The sequence below is a fragment of the Nycticebus coucang genome, chromosome 3 (assembly GCF_027406575.1).
Source record: "Nycticebus coucang isolate mNycCou1 chromosome 3, mNycCou1.pri, whole genome shotgun sequence".
In the NCBI taxonomy this organism is placed as follows: domain Eukaryota; kingdom Metazoa; phylum Chordata; class Mammalia; order Primates; family Lorisidae; genus Nycticebus; species Nycticebus coucang.
The window spans coordinates 80369090-80393967 of record NC_069782.1 but is presented as its reverse complement, the minus strand read 5'-3'; the positions used below and the strand labels follow the sequence as shown (position 1 = coordinate 80393967).

General features: G+C 43.7%; 1 protein-coding gene and 1 non-coding gene across 4 annotated transcripts in view; both read left to right on the top strand.

The window, feature by feature from the left end:
* LDB3 (LIM domain binding 3) overlaps positions 1-19130 on the top strand; it is a 72969-nt gene extending 53839 nt beyond the window's left edge. For all 3 annotated transcript variants that reach the window (XM_053583810.1, XM_053583807.1, XM_053583808.1), the window contains 2 exons: positions 7364-7479; positions 16061-19130. In XM_053583810.1, the coding sequence (XP_053439785.1) occupies positions 7364-7479; positions 16061-16150 (206 nt within the window). In that variant the 3' untranslated portion in view covers positions 16151-19130. The remainder of the gene's footprint in view (positions 1-7363; positions 7480-16060) is intronic.
* A 3658-nt stretch (positions 19131-22788) lies between these two features.
* On the top strand, positions 22789-22891 carry LOC128582747 (U6 spliceosomal RNA). The gene has a single exon (XR_008379193.1). It is a non-coding gene; the product is annotated as a U6 spliceosomal RNA (small nuclear RNA).
* The last annotated feature ends 1987 nt before the right edge of the window (positions 22892-24878 follow it).

Below are 24878 nucleotides of genomic sequence, written 5' to 3'. Positions count from 1 at the left end.
TTTGAACCCACCACCTCTGGTATATGGGGCTAGAGCCTTACTCCTTTGAGCCACAGGTGCTGCCCTACACTTGGGTTTCTTCTACCTCTTAGATGTTGTGAATAATACTGCTATGAAAATGAGCATGCAGGGCGGCGCCTGTGGCTCAAAGGGGTAGGGCCCCAGCTCCATATGCTGGAGGTGGCGGGTTCAAACCCAGCCTCGGCCAAAAAAAAAAAAAAAACTGCAAAAAGAAAATAAGCATGCAAATATCTCTTCAAGACCTTGTTTTCAGTCCTTTTGGATATATATCCAGGAGTGGGATCACTGGATTATACAGTAGTTTTATTTTTGTTTTTTAAAGGAACCTCCGTGCTGTTTTCCATGGTGGCTGCACCATTTTACAACCCCACCAACAAGACACAAGAGTTCCAATTTCTCTGCATGCACATGAACACTCTGTGATATTCTGATTTTATTTTTATTTATTTATTTTTGACACAGAGTTTACTTTGTCACCTTCAGTAGAGTACTATAGCATCATAGCTCACTACAATCTCAAACTCTTGGGCTCAAGCTATTCACTTGCCTCAGCCTCCAAAGTAGCTGGGACTACGGACACCTTCCACAATGTCCAGCTATTTTTAGAGATGGAATCTCACTCTCAGGCTGGTCTCAAACTCGTGAGCTCAGGCAATCCACCCACCTCAGCCTTCCAGAGTAGTAGGATTACATGCGTGAGCCACCTCACCCAGCCACTGGTTTTGTTTCTAAATAGTAGCCATACTAATGGGTGCATAGTGATAATCTCATTCTGATGCCTTCTCTTCATTTGTATCAGCATCTTGGAAGAGGACACCAAAGGGAGTCCTGTCAAATCTGCTGATTGAGCCACAATGATAAGGTCTAGACAGAAAAGGCTTCAGTTGGCTACAAGGATGATCTGACACTTTTATTTAAGATCTGCATATAAATAAGAGAAGTAAGAGGGTTAGCCCCTCATAGATAAGCCTGCACCTGAATGGTTCCCAAGCTTGGTAGGACATCACAATCCCTAGAAAGTCTTACAAACTAGAGAGAAGATAAATTTTCAGACCTACAGAAGTAGGTCCTACCCGGTGATTCTCATATGCGGTTAGGTTTGGGAATCAGAAGTATTTCTCAAGGTGTGGTCTCAGCACCAGCAGCATCAACATCACCTAAGAACTTGTGAGAAATGCAGCTCTTGCCAGGCAAGGTGGTTCACACCTATAATCCCAGCACTTAGGGAGGCTGAGGTGGGCAGATCACCTGAGCTCACGAGTTAGAGACCAGCTTGAGGTAGAGGGAGACCCCATCTCTAAAAATAGGTGGCATCATGGCGGGTGCCTGTAGTCCCAGCTACTCGGGAGGCTGAGGCAGAAGAATTGCTTGAGCCCAAGAGTTTGAGGTTGCTGTGAGCTATAATGCCAGGGCACTCTACGGGAGGCAATAAAGTGAGAGTCTGTCTCAAAAAAAAGGAAGGAAGGAAGGAGAGAGAGAGAAAGGAAAGAAAGGAAAGGAAGGAAAGGAAGGAAGGAAGGGAGGAAAAGAAGGAAGGAAGGACGACAGGCAGCTCTTCAGGCTCCACCACAGATCTGGTGAATGAGAAACTATGGGAGTGAAGCCTGGCAAACTTTGTTTTAAAAACTCTCCAGGCCAGGCACAGTAGCTCATGTCTGTAATCCTAGCACTCCAGAAGTCTGTGGTGGGAGAATCCCTTGAGCTCAGTTGTTGGAAACCAGCCTGAGCAAGAGTGGGACCTCATCTCTACTAAAAATAGAAGAATTAGTCAGGTGTTGTGGTGAGCACTTGTAGTTCCATCTACTTGGGAGGCTGGACAGGAGGATCACTTGAGCCCAAGAATTTGAGGTTTCAATGAGCTATGATGATGTCACTGTACTCTAGCCTGTACAACAGAGCAAGACCCTGTCTCCAAAAAACAAGACAGAGAGAGAGACATGGCTATTAAATGCAATATGTGATGCCAGATTGAATCCTCTCTTGGAAGGGGAAAAAATGCTTTAAATAAGAAAAAAAGGACTCAGTTGGGACAAATGACAAAAGATTAAAGTACTAGGCAATGCCTGTGGCTCTAAGGAGTAGGGCGCCAGCCCCATATACCCAAGGTAGTGGGTTCAAACCCAGCCCCAGCCAAAAAAAAAAAAAAAAAAAAAGCAAAAGATTTAAGTATTATAGCATAATCCTAGCAACTCTGGGAGGTCAAGCCAGGAGGATCACTTGAGCTCATGAGTTCAAGACTAGCCTGAGCAAGAGTGAAACCTCATCCATACTAAGAATAGAAAAATTAGCGGGCATAAAGGTAGGTACCTGTAGTCCTAGCTGCTCAGGAGGCTGAGGCAGGAGGATCACTTGAACCCAGGAGTTTGAGGTTGCTCTGAATTAGGCTGTTGCCATGGCACTCTAGCCTGGGCAACAAAGTGAGACTGTGTCTCAAAAATAAAACAAACGGAACACTCCCTGTGATTCTAATGTTTGAGAATGATTACTCTAGAAAACACAAAGCCTTTTTTCAACACACGGCATCTGTGATTTTATGGAAGGCTATCCTTTTACAATAGCAATAAAATCCATTAAATAACACATACAAGGGTATTAATTCAACCTTAGACAAAAAAGTCAAAGAAAATTAAAAAGAGTTAAAGGGAAAGTAAAGGAATGAATAAATAGATAAGGAGCTACATAATGCTCCTTGTGGGAAAGGCCTATGTTCAGACTTAATTCAATACCAATGATATTCTCTTTTTATAGAATAAATGAAGAAAAATATCAACTTTTTTTAATGTGTTAGGATCAGACTCATGCTACCAAACTCTCAAAGTGAAAATTCTCCATATTAAATTTAAAGCAGAAAAATTAATCCAGAGGCAAGACTAGAAATTCTAGAAACAGATTCAAACCATTGTTAGAGCTTAATCTGTGAAAAAGCCAACAAGAAAAGGAATCACTATTTAATCAGGTTATTTGAACCATGTCTTTGTCCATTCATCATTTATCCATGAAGCATGTGTTGAGCATGAACTCTGTGCCAGTTTCTATATAAGGTACTGAGAATAGAGGTGAGTATGGTAGGGTTTCTGCCTTCAAAAACCTCTAGCAAACTCAGCATCCTGTAATATGCCAGCATGTACGTGAACATTCAATGGAGATGATAGATGAATGGATGGAAGTCCTGAGAAGCCCTCAGGAAGGATGTCTCATCTCTCTTGGTTGGGGAAGAGGATGAAGACTTCCTAGAAAGAAGGTTAGCCCAAAGGATTGCAGAGACTCCAGAAGAGAAAGTAGAGAGGGTTTTCCAAGGCTTGGAGCTGGTTTATACAGAGGCATGGAGGTGGAAGAGCAAGCCCAGGACAGCTGGAAACTGACTGGGAGTGATGAGGGAGGAGTTAGAAGTGGGGTGCAGAGCTTGTCCTCAGGTGAATACAGGTCAGCTAATACCCACAACAGTAAGTTCCTACAGAGCACAGAGTAGAACTGTAAACCTGCCATAACTTTCTAAAGGAAGCAGAACAATGTTCTCTTTTTGTTGTTGTTGTTGCAGTTTTTGGCCAGGGCTGGGCTCGAACCCGCCACCCTCAGCATATAGGGCCAGCGCCCTACTCCTTGAGCCACAGGCACTGCCCCAAAAATGTACTCTTTAGCTCTGCTGAGGTTATACATTTCTGCCTACTGAAGAAACTGAGTATTCTATGATTGTTGGATAGGAATATGTAAGATCCATTTGCATGACAACCCATAATTAAGCGCAAAAAGGGAAGACGTGTTAGAAAAAACATACAAGTGGGCGGCGCCTGTGGCTCAGTGAGTAGGGCGCCAGCCCCATATGCCGAGGGTGGCGGGTTCAAACCCAGCCCCGGCCAAACTGCAACAAAAAAAAAAAAAAAATAGCCGGGCGTTGTGGCGGGCGCCTGTAGTCCCAGCTACTCGGGAGGCTGAGGCAAGAGAATCGCGTAAGCCCAAGAGTTAGAGGTTGCTGTGAGCCGTGTGACGCCACAGCACTCTACTCGAGGGCGGTACAGTGAGACCCTGTCTCTACAAAAAAAAAAGAAAAAACATACAAGTGATAAATGGAACTTATCAAAGCTCCATGGCTGGAGAAAGATAAGGAGCTGGAGATAGTACCAAGTCACGGCAGGATGATGAACTTTGGAGTCCATCAAGCCTGCTGCTGCTCCTTATGACTTGCGTAGTGGAACCATTTCAGTCAGTTTGCTCATCCTTAAAATGGAAATATTATCTCTTCACTGAGCTGGCATGAGGATTAAGCAGGAAACATGATAAGCACTCAAATTGAGTTTCTCTTCCCTCCTGTCATTTAAATAACAGCCAACATTTTTGAGTGTGCCAAATACTTCACTTACTTTATCTTATTTAAACAGTTCAACAACCCCATGAGTTTGGTACCATAATTGCTCCCATTTCCCAGATGAGAAAGTTGAGGCCCTGAGATGTTAGGTAATTTGTTCCAAGTTTGAACAACTCCTTCATAAAACTAGAATTTAACCCCGGCTCGCTCTTTCTGCAGAGTCCATGTGTGTAACCCCCCTGGCACGCTGCCTCTCAGCACGTGGCGTAAGTCAGTGAACAGACAGCTGTCTGCAAGGAGATGAACAGATAATCACTGTAAGAGAAAGCCAATTGTGGCAGAGCTGTGCAGAAAGGGTGGGGGCTTCATAAAAGGGATTGGGCTTCTCTAGAAGAATTTAGAGAAGTTCTATACAGGTAGTGTTATAGGAGTACTGCTAGTTTGGGCTAGAAAGGACAACTGCTATGGTGGGGGAGCAACAGCCCCAACCCACAGTTTCTCAGGAGAGGGTCTGGCTAGGCCCTTTACTTCTTTAGGTCTCAATTTTCTCATCTCTAAAACAAAACAGGGAGGCAGCTCCTGCAGTCATGAAGGACAGATGGGAGCTTGGTTGGGGGTGAGTAGCCTGCAGCATTTGCTGGTAGTTAATTTACCCCCCCCAATCCTAAACCTTTGCTCAGTGGATTAACAGGAAAGCCAGTGATGGTGAAACTTAAGTGGGGAATGGAATAAAAGGGCTACCTGGTATCTGTAGATGGCTATATGAACATGCAGCTTGCAGATAAGAAGAATACATAGATGGGGCATTGTTTGGACATCTGGGTGAAGTTATTATTATTTTTTTTGAGACACAGTTTCATTATGTCGTCCTCAGTAGTGTGCTGTGGCGTCACAGCTCACAGCAACCTCAAACTCTTGGGCTTAAGTGATTCTCTTGCCTCAGCTCCCAAGTCATTGGTACTAGAGGTGCCTGCTACAACCCCTGGCTATTTTTTTGTTATTGTTGTCATTGTTGTTTAAAAGGCCCTGGCCAGGTTCAAACTGCCAGTGTATGTGGCCGACGCCCTAACCACTGAGCTAGGGGTGCCAAGCCTAGGTGAAGTTTTTTTATTTTATTTATTTATTTTTTTGGTTGTTGGCCGGGGCTGGGTTTGAACCCACCACCTCCAGCATATGGGACCAGCACCCTACTCCTTGAGCCACAGGCGCCGCCCTAGGTGAAGTTTTAATAAGGTATAATAATGTCTTTTATATCAGAATTGTTGAAGAAGAGGAAGAAGATGTGGAAATGAGAGAATAGCATCTTTTCTGGGATATATATATATATATATATTTATATTTATAGACAATAAAAGTTTTTTTGGGGCTTGGCTCCTGTAGCTCAGAGGCTAGGGTGCCAGCCACATAACTGAAGGTGACAGGTTCAAGCCCAGACCGGGCCTGCCAAACAACAATGACAACTCCAACAAAAAAAAATAGCTGGGCATTGTAGTGGGTGCCTGTGGTCCCAGCTACTTGGCAGGCTGAGGCAAGAGAATTGCTTAAGCCCAAGAGTTTGAGGTTGCTGTGAGCTGTGATGCCATAGCACTCTATCGAGGGCGACATAGTGAGACTCTGTCTCAAAAAAAAAAAAAAGTTTTTATGTTTTTAAAAAAAAAACAAAACAAACAAGCAAAAAAAGTATTTCAATCTGTGAGGGATTCTGTGAACAGCAGGTTCATTCACTGATTGATTCATTCATTTCCTACCTATGCGTTGGGTATTGGCTGTGTTCCAGTCATTGTGCTAGAAATATATAAGGAAAATTGGGATGTAATCCATGACATTAAGGTACTTATAAATAAAACCATTTATATGAAAATGGTAAACTGCAAAGCATTATCATACAAATAATATTTAGTGCAGGCAGTCCCCAAGTTATAAACATCCAACTTGTACAACTCACACTTACGAATGGAGGCTATTACAGTAAGTTCCAGAGTTACAAATATCCAACTGACATATAACTCGCCCTTACAAATGGAGGCTACTATGTATTACGAGTAATAAGTAAATGCACATATTCCAACTTACATACAAATTCAACTTAAGAACAAACCTACAGGGTGGCGTCTGTGGCTCAAAGGAGTAGGGCACAGGCCCCATATGCTGGAGGTAGTGGGTTCAAACCCAGCCCTGGCTAAAAACTACAAAAAAAAAAAAAGAACAAACCTACAGAACCTATAACTCAGGGACTTCTTATACTATTATCTTGTTGGCTGGGGGTGGAGGATATGTACCAAGAAATTTGCAAATACCATTTATTTTATATATTTATTTATTTATTTATTTATTTACTTTTGAGACAGAGTCTCACTTTATCACCCTCGGTAGAGTGCTGTGGCATCACAGCTCACAGCAACCTCCAACTCCTGAGCTTAGGTTATTCTCTTGCCTCAGCCTCCCGAGTAGCTGGGACTACAGGTGCCTGCCACAACTCCCGGTCATTCCTTGTCGCAGTTTGGCCGGGGCTGGGTTTGAACCCACCACCCTCGGTATATGGGGCCAGTAACCTACTCACTGAGCCACAGGTGCCGCCCCACAAATACCATTATAATTGTGAAAAAAAAATGCCAAATGATTAAGAATGGCCAAGCAAGAACATTCTATAACTCATAAAAATGTTAAACCCTCATTTTTCCAAAATAAAAATAGCCATTTGGAAATGTGGACTTTTTTCTATTTGGGGATTGATCTGTCTGGGATATGAGATGATAGAAGCAGAAGAGACGATCACCATGCAGAAAGTTGATGACAATTCCAGAAAGTGTCTGCAAATCCAACCGGCACAAGGTGGTGGCTAAGCCTGAGTCTGCATAACATCAGTACAAATTATTTGAAAAGGAAAAAAGAAATCAGTCACACAATTGAACATTTTGTCTGTGCCATGATAAACAGGTTTCACCCACTGCCCCTGCCCACTGATTTAGGGGGTATCCTGGCCTGGGGTCAGTGTGGCCAGGATGTTTCTCACTGTCTTCACCCTGTCTTTCATTTCAGACTACATCAATCTGTTCAGCACCAAGTGTCATGGTTGTGATTTCCCTGTGGAGGCTGGCGACAAGTTTATTGAGGCCCTGGGGCATACTTGGCATGACACCTGCTTCATTTGCGCGGTATGTGGCTAGCCTGGGATTCTGACTAGGAGGGAGTGGGTGAGGGCCAGATAACCAAATCTCTATTTCCTTTGCAACTCTAGCATTCTAATATCCTGATCACTTTTAAAAGCTGGCAAATACCATGATGCCTCAATATGTCATGGTTGAACAAAGTTTTATTACTAATAACCAATGTGGTTTTGTGACTTTCCACTTCATTAAGGACAACAGAGTGTCCCAGGATTTGACCAACTGGCAGTTTTTCTTACCAGCATTGCTCTCAGTAGGCAGAGGCAGCAAATAATGCTTGGATTTAAAACAAGGGCTATCGCAGCTTCCTTTGGTTATTCATTGCTTCAGATACAATGAAGTGATCAGAGAGGCGCCTCCCCCAATTTTCATTCAGAACACTAGATTGGAGCTTATTGACTAATCCTATAAAAACCTATAAAAAGATAAAGTTACTTTTGATAGAACCTTTAGAAAGCAGGACTATTATCTTTTTTTTTTTTTTAATTAATTTATTTTTTGCAGTTTCTGGCTGGGGCTGGGTTTAAACCCACCACCTCTGGCATATGGGGCCAGGACCCTACTCCTTGAGCCACAGGCACCGCCCAGGACTATTATCTTATTTCCCTAAGTCGTCCTATTCTTGAAATATAGTTGCCAGGAGATGAGTCGCAGATTAACTATTAACTATGTGCAATTTCTTTCTGCTGACTGGCAGGTCATTTTAGTATGAGACTGGCGTTTTCCTTCTGAGGGCTTTGGGTTAGGGTGGGGACATAATGTCGAGACATTTATACTCTGAGTTAGAGGTTAAGAAACAGTCATCCCTGATAAGGGCCTATAATGTCAATCTGTAATTACCTAAATTTTCTTTGGGGAAATTAACATTCTACTACTATTTTTTTTAATCAGAGTTGCTCAAGGTAAATTTTGGGAATGTATGAAATGTCTGCACAATTTAAAATTGAATCCTGGGCGGTGCCTGTGGCTCAAGGAATAGGCTGCTGGCCCCTTATACCGGAGGTGGAGGGTTCAAACCCAGCCCTGGCCAAAAAAAAAAAAAAATTAAAATTGAGGGTGGCACCTGTGGCTCAGTGAGCATGGCGCCGGCCCCATGTACCGACTGTGGCGGGTTCAAACCTAGCCCAGCCAAACTGCAACAACAACAACAACAAAAAATAGCTGGGTGTTGTGGTGGATGCCTGTAGTCCCAGCTACTCAGGAGGCTGAGGCAAGAGAATCGGCTAAGCCCAAGAGCTGGAGGTTGCTGTGAGCTATGACGCGACAGCACTCTACCAAGGCTGACAAAATGAGACTGTCTCTAAAAAAAAAAAAAAAATTAAAATTGAATCCTTTTTAATAGACTTCTGATAGGACAAACCCTATTCATAAAGTTTACTGCCATATGCTTTTGGTTCTAAACTTCACTTCTATGCCCAGCCATTTGTGGGATGCATTGTTGCAGTTTTTGGCCAGGGCCAGGCTTGAACCCACCACCTCCAGGTACATGGGGCTGGCACCCTACTCTTTGAGCCACAGGTGCCACTGTGTGGGGTGCATTGTATTTACTCCATGTATTGGTTTGCTAGGGCTGCCATACAAAACACTAAAAACTGATAGCTTAAACAACGGAAATTTAATTCAAGAGGCTAGAAGTCCAAAATCAAGGTGTCGACAGGGGGCTGTGCTCTCTCTTCTAGCTTCTGGTGGTTGAACTCCAGTCTTTGCCTACACTGTCTCCAGACTGCTTTCCCTCTGTGTGCCTGTGGCTTCACATGCTGTTCTCTTCTTCTTATAAGGACCGTGGTTATACTGGATTTAAAGCCCACTTTCCTTCAGTATGATCTCATCTTAATTTACATTTTAATTGTATCCACAAAGACTGTATTCCAAATAAGGTCACTGCTGTGTCCCGGCGCTGGGTAGGCTGGAGGTACTGGGGGTTAGGACTTCAATATATGAATTTGGGGGGATACAATTCAACCCCTACTCTGACATTCCAAATCTGAACAGATTATCTAGTTGTCTTTTGGAATCCTTTAAATACATCAAGGCCTCCCCTCCAAAATGGGACAATGGTGTAAACATACTGACTTTGGGATTGTCCCCTGAAAAGCCATGGCTCAGCCAGGTACAACATAGGGCTCTCTGACCCTTATACTCAAGCCATGGCTTGTCTGGGCCTGCAAGTCTGGTTACCCAACTTTTAAAAGGATCCAAGGAACTTGGAGAAGGTCCAGGAAGACAGTGGCACAGAAGGCCTGTTCTCCAAGGGCAGGCTGGTAAGAGGTCCGTGTTGCATGCAGACGGAGCTGTGGCAAAGGTGAGCATGTGCTCCATCATGCCTGCCATGTTTGGCTAAAGTCATGACAGGACAAATCCTAGAGTGAGACCAGAAGAAGCAGTAAAGCTTAGGTGGTTCAGGCTGATATTACAAATAAGCTCCAGGGAAGTAAGTCTAGATGGGTATGACAGACCTATAGCACTGCTCAGCAGACCCACCCAAAGAAACTGGGCAGATTCTGTCCTCTGGAGAGTTGGCATGGAGGTTGTTAGGTCTTACTCCAGACCAGCCCATGTGGCACTCACTGCCGCATTAAGATACAGCAAAGTAGGCCAGGAGTGGTGGCTCATGCCTGTAATCCCAGCACTCTGAGAGGCCAAGATGGGAGGATTGCTGGAGTTCAGGAGTTCAAGACCAGCCTGAGCAAGAGCAAGATTCCATCTCTACTAAAATAGAAAAACTAGCTGGGAGTTGTGGTGGGAGCCTGTAGTCCCAGCTACTTGGGGGGCTGAGACATCAGGATTGCTTGAGTCCAATAGTCTGAGGTTGCTGTGAGCTATGATACCATGGCACTCTACCAAGAGTGAAACTCTGTCTCAAAAAGGTATAGCAAAGTGGAACATAGTTCTAATTTTTGGAAAGAAATCTTTTAATTGGAAAATTTTTAAGTCTTTCTATTTTTATTACTTTTAATGAGCACATGCTTTCCCGTAACTTAAAAAAAAAAAAAAACTTAGTGAGAAAGGAAGATTTGGACTAGTTCTCCCAGCTGATATGCTGTTTTTCTACAAGTTAGAAGTCAGGATAGCACGTTCTGATATCTAACTGAATGAATGATTCAGTTTACCAAATATTCCTGGAGTTTGGGGAGTACCAGATGTATTCTAGAACAAGTCTCTAACTTCAAGGAATCTAGAATGTTAAAAAAAAACAAAAACTAACAGATATGAACAATTAGAGGGCAGACCAAGACAGTATCTCCCAAGTCCAAAGCCATAAATGAAGGCTTATAGGCTGAGAAGCGTGGGGTGGATCAGGGTGAGGGCTGGGCTCCTGCCTGGCTTTGGCACTTAAGTGCCAATGGAAGGGATTTAGGTCCTACCTTAGTAGGGGGAAAATGTCTTGCCAATTCCCTCTTTTCCTCTAAGTCTATTTAGTTTCTCATCCTTCTCTGCTGGTATCCCTATAGCAGTCCCAAGGGCTGCTACATCTAGCCTAGTTGTTGCCTTAACTCTGTTGGCATTATAGTCTTCACTGTCCCTGGCCACCACTCCTCCACAGCCAGGCCCTGATACTACCTGGCCACAGAACATGGGGGACCATCCCAGCCATTGCCTCTTGCTGGGTGGGCTGGAGGCTTCCTCCACCATGAAGCCAGCCTGCACCAAGACACTGAGCGCAACTCCCTCTGAGGGTTCATATCTCCAACCCCATTTCACCCATGAGCCACCTCTGAGGCTCTGTCCCTTCTTCTTTCCTTTGTCTTCAGTCTCTTGACACCCTCCTCCCTAGCATGAGTCATCCGGAAGTTCTCACAAGTATCAGCACTGCCCCAGACTAAGTGGAGGTCTCCCAGCCAACATTGCAGTGCTGCGAGCACACTCTTTGCCAACCACTGCCGAGCTACCTCTCTGACTCCCCTGAAACCCATTCTCATCAGTTACATCTTGAGTGTCTACCTTTTTGGACAGGTCGCTAAGCTGTCTCTAGAAGCTTGAGGCTTCCACAAGACTCAACATCACTGTATCCACCTGGGATGTCTTCAAATCACTCTTTCAACTCATTGGCTTGCAGGGCCCATTGGTAGCCCTGTGGGACCCCAAGTATAACCTCCCAAACTGGGCATTCATGGCCTTGCACATGGGGCTGCCATGATGCCCCTTTCCTTTCCAGTTCTCTTATGGTGGACACATACTTACTGACCCAAGCTCAGCTCAGGAGAGGGATTTGTCTATCCCCATGACCACCTATATATGGGGACTCCACCCTACACTTCTCCTTCTGATGTCGGTATCCTGGATGTGGCTTCTGATTCTGCTCCCTGGCAGGGATCTTCAAGGTCCTCTCTGAGGCCAGCGCCCATCCCAGCCAATGTAACTTCCTGGATCACACTGCCATATTGATGTTGCCAACCCAAGGCGCAGCCTATGTATTAGTAGTCCACCACAGTCAGAGGGCCACCTCTGTACAGACCTGTAAGCCCAGAACAGTTTCAAATAAACCCAACTTCTTGGACCTAGCGTGGTGGCTCATGGCTTTAACCCCTCCCTCTGGGAAGCCAAGGCAGGTGGATTGCCTGAATTTACAGGTTCGAGACCAGCCTGAGCAAGAGCGAGACCCCATCTCTAAAAATAGCTGGACATTGTGGCAGGTGCCTGTAGTCCCAGCTCCTTGGGAGGCTGACAAGAGAATTTCTTGAGCCCAAGAGTTTGAGGTTGTTGTGAGCTGTGATGCCAGGGCACTCTACCAAGGATGACAAAGTAAGACTGTGTCTCAATAAATAAATAAATAAACACAACTTCTCTTTGTGTGAGATAAATTAGAATAGAACTAGAGTCTAACAGACCTAGACACAGATTCCCAGCTCTGCAACTTACTAGCTCTGTGACTTAAGCAAGACATTTGGGCTCTCTGAGCCCCAATTTTTTCAGTGGTATAAGAGGAGAAAGACTAACCCACCCCATACATTTTTTCTGAGAATTAAAGGAGCTTGCGTGTATAGAGTAAAAGGATCCTGCTTGATCCATGGAAGCCTCAACAAATATTACTTAGTTCCCATCTTTTTGGGATGTCACTAGCTTTAATCTATGTTCCTATGTTGTCATCATGGGTATATATCATTTTGTCTTCTTTTTTCCCTTGCACACCATATTTATTGTTTTTTCGTGGTGGCATTTCACTGGAAAAATGTACTATACAAATTTAATCATCTCCTTATTGAGAGCAGTTTTAGTAGTTTCCAGTTTCTAGTAGAGAACGTGTTGCTTTCTCATTCTGTGGAGTTGTTTCTGCAGGATAAAATTCTCCAGAGTGGCATTACTGGGTTACAGGGTAGGCACATCTTTCTGGCTCTTGTTCAGGGTTGCCACATCCTCCACAGAACACTGGGCTGATTCATGTGTCCCTAGCACTGCACAAGTAGGCTTCATTCCCTTGTGGCATTGCTGATTTTCAGTTGAATCCTTTCTTCCCCCTCTCTTTTTTTTTTTCTTTTTTTTTTTTGTAGAGACAGAGTCTCACTGCTGTACCGCCCTCGGGTAGAGTGCCGTGGCGTCACACGGCTCACAGCAACTTCCAACTCTTGGGCTTACGCGATTCTCTTGCCTCAGCCTCCCGAGTAGCTGGGACTACAGGCGCCCGCCACAATGCCCGGCTATTTTTTTGTTGTTGTTGTTGCAGTTTGGCCAGGGCTGGGCTTGAACCCGCCACCCTTGGCATATGGGGCCGGCGTCCTACTCACTGAGCCACAGGCGCCGCCCTCTTTTTTTTTTTTTTTTTTACTGTAATAATTTTAGTAAAGTTTATTTTGAGTGATAATAGTATATCTACTCAATGCAGCATTGAGTCACTCTTTCAATGGGCTATCTTTTCCCATCCTTTCACTCTCAGTCTATGTCTTTAGATCCAAAGTGGGTCCCTGTAGACATTATACAGATAAATCATTTTTAAATCTAATCTGTCAATCTATGGAGTTTAAATGGATAGTTTAATCTGTTAGAACTTACAGTGGTATGCCACAGAAAAAGTTTTTTGTTTGTTTGTTTACCAGAAGTAAGCACAGCCAGCTCAACTCCAATTACATATTGAAACTAGGACTTGGATACCATTGAATTCCTAATGAAAAGATGATGAATGTACTGTAAAAATATGACAAAGTGCCCATTTCTGATGGGAAATTTTAACAATCTATTGATATTAATTTTTCATGGATTTTCTGAATAAAAAAATAGTAACCACTGTAAGTTCTTCCCCCTCTCTTTGTGGTCAGAGTCATTTAAGGCTACAGGTGACAAGCCATTAAATTTTTTTGTTTTGGGCGGCGCCTGTGGCTCAGTGAGTAGGGCACCAGCCCCATATGCCGAGGGTGGCGGGTTCAAACCCAGCCCCGGCCAAACTGCAACCAAAAAATAGCCGGGCATTGTGGCGGGCACCTGTGGTCCCAGCTGCTCGGGAGGCTGGGGCAAGAGAATCGCTTAAGCCCAGGAGTTAAGAGGTTGCTGTGAGCCGTGTGACGCTACGGCACTCTACCCGAGGGCGGTACAGTGAGACTCTGTCTCTACAAAAAAAAAATTTTTTTGTTTTATTTATTTCGCTAGATTAATAGATACCAAGTAACCAGATCATACTTGTTAATAGTGACAAATAAAAAAGAAAAAAGGAGAAAGAATAGAAAAAAATAGATATCTAGTGGTATCTCAGGGCAGTTTTATTTATTTATTATTATTATTTTTTTATGAGACAAAGTCTTACTCTGTTGCCCTGGATAGAATGCCATGGCATCATCATAGCGCAAAACAACCTCAAACTCCTGCCTCAGCCTCTCAAGTAGCTGGGACGACAGGTGCCCACAATAATGCCCAGCTTGTTTTTCTTTTTTTTTTTTGTAGAGACAGAGTCTCACTTTATAGCCCTCGGCAGAGTGCCGTGGCATCACACAGCTCACAGCAACCTCCAACTCCTCAGTGATTCTCCTGCCTCAGCCTCCAAGTAGCTGGGACTACAGGCACCCGCCACAACGCCCAGCTATTTTTTGGTTGCAGTTCAGCCGGGGCCGGGTTTGAACCCACCACCCTCGGTATATGGGGCCGTCACCTTACCGACTGAGCCACAGGCGCCGCTCTTCTATTTTTTTTTTTTTTTTTAAGAGACAGAGTTTCACTTTATCATCCTTGGTAGAGTGCTGTGGTGTCACAGCTCACAGCAACCTCTAACTCTTGGGCTTAGTGATTCTCCTGCCTCAGCCTCCCGAGTAGCTGGTACTATAGGCGTCCGCCACAACACCCGGCTATAGTTTTTCTATTTTTTTTAGTAGAGATGTGGGGTTTTGCTCTTGCGCAGGCTGGTCTCAGACTCCTGAACTCAATCAATCCACTGGCTTCAGCCTCCCAGAGTGCTAGGATTACAGGTGTGAGCCACCTTGTTCAGCTTGATTTATTGTTTTTAATTATTATTTATTATTTTTTTTGTAGAGACAGAGTCTCACTTTATCACCCTTGGTAGAGTGCCGTGGCGTCACACAGCTCACAGCAACCTCCAACTCCTAGGCTTAGGCGATTCTCTTGCCTCAGCCTCCCAAGTAGCTGGGATTACAGGCGCCCGCCACAACGCCCGGCTATTTTTTTGTTGCAGTTTAGCCGGGGCTGGGTTTGAACCCACCACCCTCGGCATGTGGGGCCGGCACCCTACCCGCTGAGCCACAGGCGCCGCCCTATTGTTTTTAATTATTAATGAGAATAATCTTTTCTGCCATGTTTTTTAGTTTACTGATCATATTTCTTTAGATGTTAATCCCTTCTGTGTATATCAACTTGTGAACTTGTATTGGCTTCCTTTTTTTTTTGACAGAGCCTCAAGCTGTTGCCCTGGGTAGAGTGCTGTGACATCACAGCTCACAGCAACCTCCAACTCATGGGCTCAAATGATTCTCCTGCATCGGCCTCCCAAGTAGCTGGGATTACAGGCATCTGCCACAATGCCCAGCTATTTTTTGGTTGCAGCCATTATTGTTTGGCAGGCCCGGGCTATATTTGAACCCGCCAGCTCAGGTGTATGTGGCTGGCGCCTTAGCCGCTTGAACCACAGGCGCTGAGCCTGTATTGGCTTCTTATACATTTTGGATAGCATGAATTAGTTATATTCATGGTATATATTTTTTCTATTTCATGAAATTTGAGTTTTATTTTGTGTCTTTTTTGGAAGTCTGAATTTATATATAGTCCAATCCATCTACTCTGCTTGTGTTGTGGGGAGGACAGGCTATGGCTTTTCTCTGGGCTGCATGTGACAGGGCTTTTTCTTAAAGGGGTGACTAGAGGCTGGGGCACGGTGGCTCATATTTATAATCCCTGCACTTTGGGAGGCTGAAGCAGGAGGATCGCTTGAAACCAGTTCTAAGTTGCAGTATGCTGTAATCATACCACTGTACTCTGCCTGGATAACAGCAAGACCCTGTCTCAGAAAAACAAACAAAACAAAACAAAGACAAAACAGAGTGGGAGTTAAAGGGATGCCTGAAATTGTTTGCTGTGTCCCCCTACCACATGGGCTGGAGGGCCCTGTCTCAAGCAGTTTTGTTTTCTGTCCCAGGTCTGCCACGTGAATCTGGAAGGGCAGCCATTCTACTCCAAGAAGGACAGACCCCTGTGCCAGAAGCACGCACACGCCATCAACGTGTAAGGGGTGGAGGCGTCTGGTGCTGACAGGCAGAGCTGCTCTTGCTGCTGGCAACAAAGGATTCAAGGAGGCTGTTGTTTCTTTTGGGGGGAAGGGGAGAAGAGCAGAAGGGAGGAAGGGATTGAGCCCTTTTGAAGTATAATTTTAGTTTTTTGTTCAGTGCACAGATCGTGTATTTGCATAGTTCCAACTAGAAGCCAAATGAAGATTCAAAACCAAGCTAGTAATTAATCCAAGACTGGAATTGTACTTCAAACGTTTAGAACAGAATTCCAAGAACTCAAAGGTGAAAAACAAAAAGCAACTTTCCCAAAGTGATACACTTCCCTGCAGTCTCCAGAGTAGGGACAGAGGTCAGAGCAGTTATGGAGAATCTGAAGCATTCTGCAGAGTTCTTTAGAGCTCCCCTGGCAAACAAAATGAAGTGCCAAACAGTCTTTGCTGCAGGGTATTTTTAGAGCCATAGCTGAGAGCTTGTTAGCTAAGACCTATTCGGTTTTCCTCACCAAAAAAGGAAGTGTTGTTCCATTACTAGCATCATGGAGCTACCTCTGCACATTACACTTCGGACCTTGAACAAACTTGAAACGTTCTAAGGGGAGCCCTGATGTCCAAAGAAATGTCTTTGGGGAGCCACTGGGCAGTTGCTAGAGCTCCAGGTAGGGCTCTGGCGCACACTGTAGACAGCTGAGAACGATGGGCCCTTCAGCTACCCTCTTTCACTTTGAAACATCTAATTTCCCCAGAAGGCTTAGCTCCTTCTTGAATTGGGATGGGAAAGTGGAATTGGGTTTTTCCAGTTTTGCTTTGCAGTGTACGAGAGGAGATTTTTTAAAGCATTTGGGTTGTGTTTGGCCCTTTTTTTTTTTTTGCTTTAAGAGGTTTGTTAGCTTGAGTGTCCAGTCCTGTGCATGTATTTCACCCCCAGTCTGTGACTGTTCACTCATGACATCTTCCTCAGTACCCTCTATCTCAAGTGATTCAGTGGTCTATGGAAAAGAGATAGAGACAGTGTGTAAAACAGGATAGCAGAAAATGCTGACATGCCCAAACTCTGGGTGGGAAAAAGGAACTTTGCTCTCTGCCAACCTCAGTAAGAATGCACGGGGGTGGGGGGCAGGACCTCTCACCTTCAGGTCTGCACCCACCATCCTTTTCATATGTTCCTTTAAATGCAGTAGAATGATTATATACAATTGTGTTAAGTGCTGGAAGGAAAAAATGGACTGATTCATATGCATTTGCCATTTTGGCCAGTATTTTGGAAATGTTTGAGCTGAGTTAATCTAGCAATTATTTAAGTATTTATTGAAGTAGACTTGGGCCTTCAAACTTCTTTACAATATTAGTGACAGTTTGAGTTAGGTAAACATTTTAAAGCTGTTTGGTGATAAAGAGAGACACTTAATCCCTGAAGTTGGAAATGGGATAGTCACTTTCCTTTTTAGGGAGTACTGTTACTGTGCTCATTGAAAATGGCATTGAAGCAGGCAGTTTACAGGGATGTTTCTCCCTTGAGCACAATATGTAGGCACTCTTCCAATCACTGCTACCCTGTCCTCACTCTCGTTTGGGATTTTTCTCTTTGCACGTTTGAAATGTTTTATGGGAATGCATTTAGAACTCTTTTTCTTCTGAGAACCGAGACTTCCAGGGGACGTATCTCTTCTCCTCAGGAGAGAAGGGAGCCACAAACTGTGTCCCTAGCAGGAAGCCTGAATTTTTTCCAAGCATGAAGCCATCAACCTCCCCCAGGGAACACCAGAGAGAGCACACACCTACCACAGGACTGGGTTCTTACCACCTGTGATGCTGTAAGAAAGTGAATACAAAGTATCAGGCAGAGTAAAATCTGCTGGGACTGATGGAGAGTTGCAAACAAGTACCTTGCAGTATTCTCTTGTGTTTGGAAAGTTCAAATATACAGGGACAAGGCGGTTGCTGACTTTACAGAACTGCTCTAACTAGGTTTTCTACCAGAACGATCTATTAAATTATCTGGGACTGGTATTGAGGAAAGAAAGAAGAAAGTTCCCTAGAATTCAGTTTCCAAAATCTCTTTTTAGAAGTTTTACACACACACACACACACACTCCTTCAAATGGGTATCATTAAGAAGAAAAGTGAAGGGCGGTGCCTGTGGTTCAGTGAGTAGGGCGCTGGCCCCATATGCCGAGGGTGGCGGGTTCAAACCCAGCCCCGGCCAAACTGCAACAAAAAAATAGCCGGGTGTTGTGGCAGGCGCCTGTAGTCCCAGCTGCTCGGGAGGCTGAGACAAGAGAATCACGTAAGCCCAAGAGTTAGAGGTTGCTGTGAGCCGTATGACGCCACGGCACTCTACCCAAGGGTGGTACAGTGACACTCTGTCTCTACAAAAAAAAAAAAAGGAAAAGTGAAATATCTCCAAGGATAGTTTCATCATAGTCCTTTATCGAATTGGTATTTTTCCACATCTCAGAGCTAGTGTAGATTCTGAGGTACTTTTTTATTTATGGAAAAAATTCAGGACAAATTTTAAAAAATCATTTTTAAATGATTTTAGCAGGAAAAGGCAATAGTTTTGAGTGGGATTCACTCAGTGTCTATAAATACAATCAGGATTAAGATTGTATCTAGTTCAAATTAAGGTCATGGATATCCTTCAACACCAAACCACATGGTCTTTAATAGTCCATGGTAGGGCAAGCATATACTTTGGAGGTACCATTCTTGTCTTTTCATGGTTAACAGAAACTTAACATTTATAAACTTGACTTTTGCATCTGAGTGACTTATATCTGCAGTGTTTGTGTTAGGAATGTAGCTTTTATAATGTTAACTTTTCAACCCAGTTACTCTTGCTTTGGAGTTTTTTTGGTTAAGATTTCAGAAGTGAAATAGAGTGTGTTAGAGGTGTGCACAAAAAAATACTTTGCATGTTTTTTTGTCTGTGTGGTGAATTCTACCTTTTAGCAAAATAAAACCCCAAAAGGATATGCACATACAGAGCTTTCTGTGTAAAGTTTTTTCATGTGACATCAAAAGTAGCCTACTTCTATATGACCATGAGTAGAAGTTTGAGACAAAACAAAACATCTTATGGAGAATAAACTCACTTGCTATATTGCAGTTCAATCAGCTTGTTTAAACATCTTGTATGTCAATAATACAAATGTTTTAGATATGAAGGGACTTTACTAAGTAATAAACTAAAGACTACACCTTGCTTTGTATTTTCTGAAAGTTTTGCTTATTTAGCTACATGGTGGTCAACTATTTCTGCTCTTTTTTTGTTTGTTTGTTTTTTTGAGACAAAGTCTTACTCTGTCACCCTGGATAGAGTGAGAGAGTACCCTGGCATCATCATAGCTGACAGCAACCTCAATCTCTTGGGCTCAGGCAATCCTCTTTGCCTCAGCCTCCTGAGTAGTTGGGACTACAGGCACCTGCCACAATGCCCAGCTAGTTTTTTTATTTCTATTTTTAGTAGAAGTAGAAGTTCTACTAGTAGAAGTTCCTTGCTCAGGCTGGTCTCGAACTCCTGATATCAAGCAATTCACTCACCTCAGCTGCCCAGAGTGTTAGGATTACAGGTGTGAGCCACCATGCCCAGCTGTTTACTACCTTTTTTTTTTTTAAAATACTTATTCTCCTTTATTTTTTTATTTTTTTTATTTTTTTATTTTTGGCTGGGGCTGGGTTTGAACCCACCACCTCCAGCATATGGGACTGGCACCCCACCCGCTGAGCCACAGGCACCACCCTTTTTTTTTTTTTTTTTTTAAAGATGGGGTATCTTGCTCTTGCTCAGGCTGGTCTCAAACTCCTGTCCTCAAGTAATTCTCCTGTCTTGGCGTCCCAGAATGCTAGGATTATAGGAGTGAGCCACTGCACCCGGCCTAATTTATTTTTATTCTGCTAGAAATGGCTTTATTTCTTAAAAAGTTGTTATATTTCCTTTGATATCATTTGTTTTCAAGAAAGTTCAGTGTAAAACCCTCTCATGGCATTTAAAAAAAAAATAATAAAGATCCCTCTGAGGACGCTTTACTTAACAAAACAAATTCATTCTTTTTCAAGTTAGTCTGTTTCTAAGCATTACTTAAAAGTAAAGGGAAATTTTTCATAGCTTATTTGATTTTTAGCACCTGAATCAGGTTTTGAAACAGCTTTGCAATTAAAAAAAGAAATAAAATCTTATTATTTTAGTCCTTTTTAAAGACATAGTATTAAAAAAAATAGATAGCAGAGAAACAGGCTTATAGGATTATAACATTTAAAATTGGAAGGAATCTAAGAGATCATTTAGGCATTTTCCAGATTCAGGAACCAAGGCCCAGAAAGGGGAAGTGGCTTCCTCAGTGCACGCGACCAGCTGGGGGAGGCAGCCAGGTGCCAATGGAATACACTTGGACTTTGGCACAGTAAGACCAGTGTTTAGATGGAGGCTGTTTTATGCCATTTGAGTGATATTGAGAGAGTCTCTCTAAGCCTGTTTATCTACCTGGAAATGAAGGGTATGACACCTGCCTCACAGGGATATTTTGAGAACCAAGTGCAATAACTTTTGGAAGGAAAAGGCAATACAAATGTTGGTTGTAACCATCACCAGTAAAGGGGGGTCAAAACCCAAATTCCTTACTCCTTCATTTTCTTAACTTCTCCACCTTGCCGATCCAGAAAAAAATCCATGGGAAAACCAGCAAGCATAAATAATAGATAGTCCAGAAATATGAACCATACAAATTAGAATTTGGTATAATTAACTTGTACCAAAATTCCTCCCCTTTTCACTAAGGACCTGTGGGCAGAATAAATATTGTTTGTTCATTTGCTTATTCATATATTCTTTCAGCAAATATTTACTGAACCTCTACCAGGTGCCAGGCACTGCTCTGGATACTGACAATATGACAGTGCTGCTGTCATGGAACTTATAGTCTAATGGGTTGGAATCAGCCAAACAAGATAAATAACTAAAATATGTCAGATTAGTTCAATGGAAAAATATTTTGAGTATTTCAAGCTACTTTACAGGGTAACCCTGGCATCAAGCTGAACTTAGACTCATTAATGATAAAGACATGGCCTAAAGAATCAGCTCTGAGGCCAGGCATGGTGGCTCACGCCCGTAATCCTAGCACTGTGGAAGCCAAGACAGGAGGATCATTTGGGTTCAGGAGTTTGAGACCAGCCTGAGCAAGAGTGAGACTCCATCTCCACTAAAACAATAGAAAAATTATGAGGGGCTCGTCTACAAATGGAACTTTATCCTGGAAGTGAGAACAATGTAACCTAAATATTGTACCCTCATATTAATTTGAATAAAGTTTGAAAGAAAAAGAAAAATTAGCCAGGTGTTGTGGTGGGCGCCCATAGTCCCCACTACTTACGAGGCTGAGGTAGGAGAGTCACTTGAACCCAAGAGTTTGAGGTTATTGTAAAACTAGGTTTACACTACTGCACTCTAGCCCAGGAACAGAGGCTGAGGTAGGAGAGTCACTTGAACCCAAGAGTTTGAGGTTATTATATATATATATATATATTTTTTTTTTTTTTTGTAGAGACAGAGTCTCACTTTATGGCCCTCGGTAGAGTGCCGTGGCCTCACACGGCTCACAGCAACCTCCAACTCCTGGGCTTAAGCGATTCTCTTGCCTCAGCCTCCCGAGTAGCTGGGACTACAGGCGCCCGCCACAACGCCTGGTTATTTTTTGGTTGCAGTTTGGCCGGGGCCGAGTTTGAACCTGCCACCCTCGGTATATGGGGCCGGCGCCTTACCGACTGAGCCACAGGCGCCACCCGAGTTTGAGGTTATTACAAAACTAGGTTTACACTACTGCACTCTAGCCCAGGAACAGAGTGAGACTCGGTCTCAAAAAAAAGAGCTGGGCACAGTGGCTCACGCCTATATTCTTAGCATTCTGGGTAGCTGAGGCTGGTGGATTGCCTGAGCTCAGGAGTTCAAGCAAAGCCAGACTATCTCTGCTACAAATAGAAAAACTATGCTGGGCCTGGTGTCTCACATCTGAAATTCTAGCACTCTGGGAGGTTGAGGCCAGTGGATTGCTTGAGCTCAGGAGTTTAAGAACCCCTGAACAAGACTGAGACCACCCAGGGGCGGCACCTGTGGCTCAAAGGGATAGGGCGCCAATCCCATATGCTGGAGGTGGTGGGTTCAAACCCAGCCTTAGCCAAAAACCACCAAAAAAAAAAAAAAAAAGACTGAGACCACCCTAAGCAAGATCGAGACCCTGTCTCTACTAAAATAAATAAATAAATAAATAAATAGCCAGCTGGGTGTGGTGACTCCCAATCCTAGCACTTGGGAGACTCAGGTGGGTAGATTGCCTGAGCTTACAGGTTGGAGACCAGCCTGAGCCGGTCTCAAGCAAGACCTCATTTCCAAAAATAGCTGGGCATTGTGGTGGGCACCTGTAGTCCCAGATACTCAGGAGGTGGAGGCAAGAGAATCGCTTGAGCCCAAGAGTTTGAGGTTGCTATGAGCTATGATGCCAAAGCACTCTACCCAAGGTGACAGAGTGAGACTCTGTCTCAAAAAAAAAAAAAAAAAAAAAAATTGATTCTGGATCAAATAAGTTTAGGAAATTGCTGCATATGCTTATCGCCCTAGAAATCCCCAGTACACAAAGTGAGCTATGGTGCTCACTTCAGCAGCACATATACTAAAATTGGAATGATACAGAGAAGGTTAGCATGGCCCCCGCACAAGGATGACACTCAAATTTGTGAAGCCATATTTAAAAACGAACAAACAACAAAAACAAAAGTGAGCTATGTTTTCAATAAAGAAGCCTGTTTAACTAACACGAGCACAGAATATGGAACTCCAATTAGGAAACACTCACTCCATTTGGGAAAGGGCACTTCACATACTAGTTTAGGCTTTCCTGAGCTCTGGCTGTCCCAGGCCAATCACAATGTCAGTATCATCCTTCTGAAGAAATCCACTCATATACTAAACCCATTTGGACAGGTTGGGATGTATAGTTTTTCATGCCACAGACATTCCCTGCATAGCTAGTCTCCGTTGCAAATCTGGAGGATGACAGCACGGATAAGGATTCTACTTTTTTTTTTTTTTTTTTGAGACAGAGTCTCACTTGTTAACCCTCTAGAGTGCTTTAGCATCACAGCTCACAGCAACCTCCAAATCCTTGGTCTTAGGCGATTCTCTTGCCTCAGCCTCCAGAGTAGCTGGGACTACAGGCACCCGCCACAATGCCCGGCTATTTTTGTTGTTGTTGTTGCAGTTTGGCCGGGGCTGGGTTTGAACCTACTGCCCTCAGTATATGGGGCCGGCGCCTTACTGAGCCACAGGTGCCGAAACAGGTAATACATAATGAATACAATTTGAATTCATGAGAACCATAGGAAAATGAAACAAAATGATGTGCTTGTGGGGCTGAGGGCAGGCTGCTTTTGACTGGGTGGTCAGGAAAATTCTTTCTGTCTTTCTGAGGAGGTGACATTTGAGCTTAGCTCTGAATGATAAGAAGAAAAACACTGGGTGGCGCCTGTGGCTCAGTGAGTAGGGCGCCGGTCCCATATGCCGGAGGTGGCGGGTTCAAACCCAGCCCCCGCCAAAAACCACAAAAAAAAAAAAGAAGAAGAAAAACACTATGCCCAAGTTAGACACAGAGTGTACCAGACTGAGGGAAAAATAAATGTAAAGGATTTAAGGGGGAAAAAAAAAATAAAAGATTTAGGGGAACAATCTTGGCTCAGGGAGGGCCCAGGGCTTGGGAGGGCCCAGGGCTTGGGAGCAGAGGGGAGGGAAGGAAGGGAGGAGGCAGAGAGCACAGGGCCTTGGAAGCTGCTCTAAGACACCTCACAGAAGGCCTTCAAATGCCTACCAATTGCAAAGAGAGGAAATAAACAGTACAGAAAAAGAACCTGGCTTTTGACAGGAGAATATATTTTATTTTTCCTATAAGACTTTTCACTTGAAAAAATGTTCAAAGCTGCTTATCAAGTTCTGTATGAATACAACAAAACAGTCAAGGTCGTATACAATTGTCTATAGTCTGGGAAACTGTTCTGTGTTGTCATGACACAGTACTGTTTTCTGAACTATGGGAAACATGGACCTATGCTTGCACACACACCTACACAGATTGCACACATTGTTGTGGGGTTTTTTGTTTTTTGTTTTGTGAGACAGAGTTTTACTCTGTTGCCCTGGGTGGAACACTGTGGCGCCATTATAGCTCACAGCAACCTCAAACCCTTGGGCTTGAACAATCCTCTTGCTTCAGCCTCTGGAGTAGCCAGTACTACAGGAGCCTACCACAATGCCTGGCTAGTATTTTTCTATTTTTAGTAGAGACTAAAAAGGGGTCTCACTCTTGCTCAAGCTGGTCTCGAACTCCTGAGCTCAAGCAATCCACAGGCCTCGAGCCATCACACCCAGCCACATTGTTATGTTTTATTTCATTGTAATCATATTACACATGCTGTTTTGAGATTTGCTTTCTCTTAAAAACACCTTACTTTGTAACTACAAACTTTGCTGTCTGATCCCAGTTAAACCCCTATAAAATACATATGAAGGGTTATCTAAGAATGATGATTGTATTAGTCCTTTATGTGTTGCTATAAATACCTGAGGCTGGGTAATTTATAGAGAAAAGAGGTTTATGTGGCTCACGGTTCCACAGGCTGTTCAAGAAGCATGGAGCCAGCCTCTGCTTTTGGTGAGGACCTCAGGGAGCTTCTACTCATGGCAGAA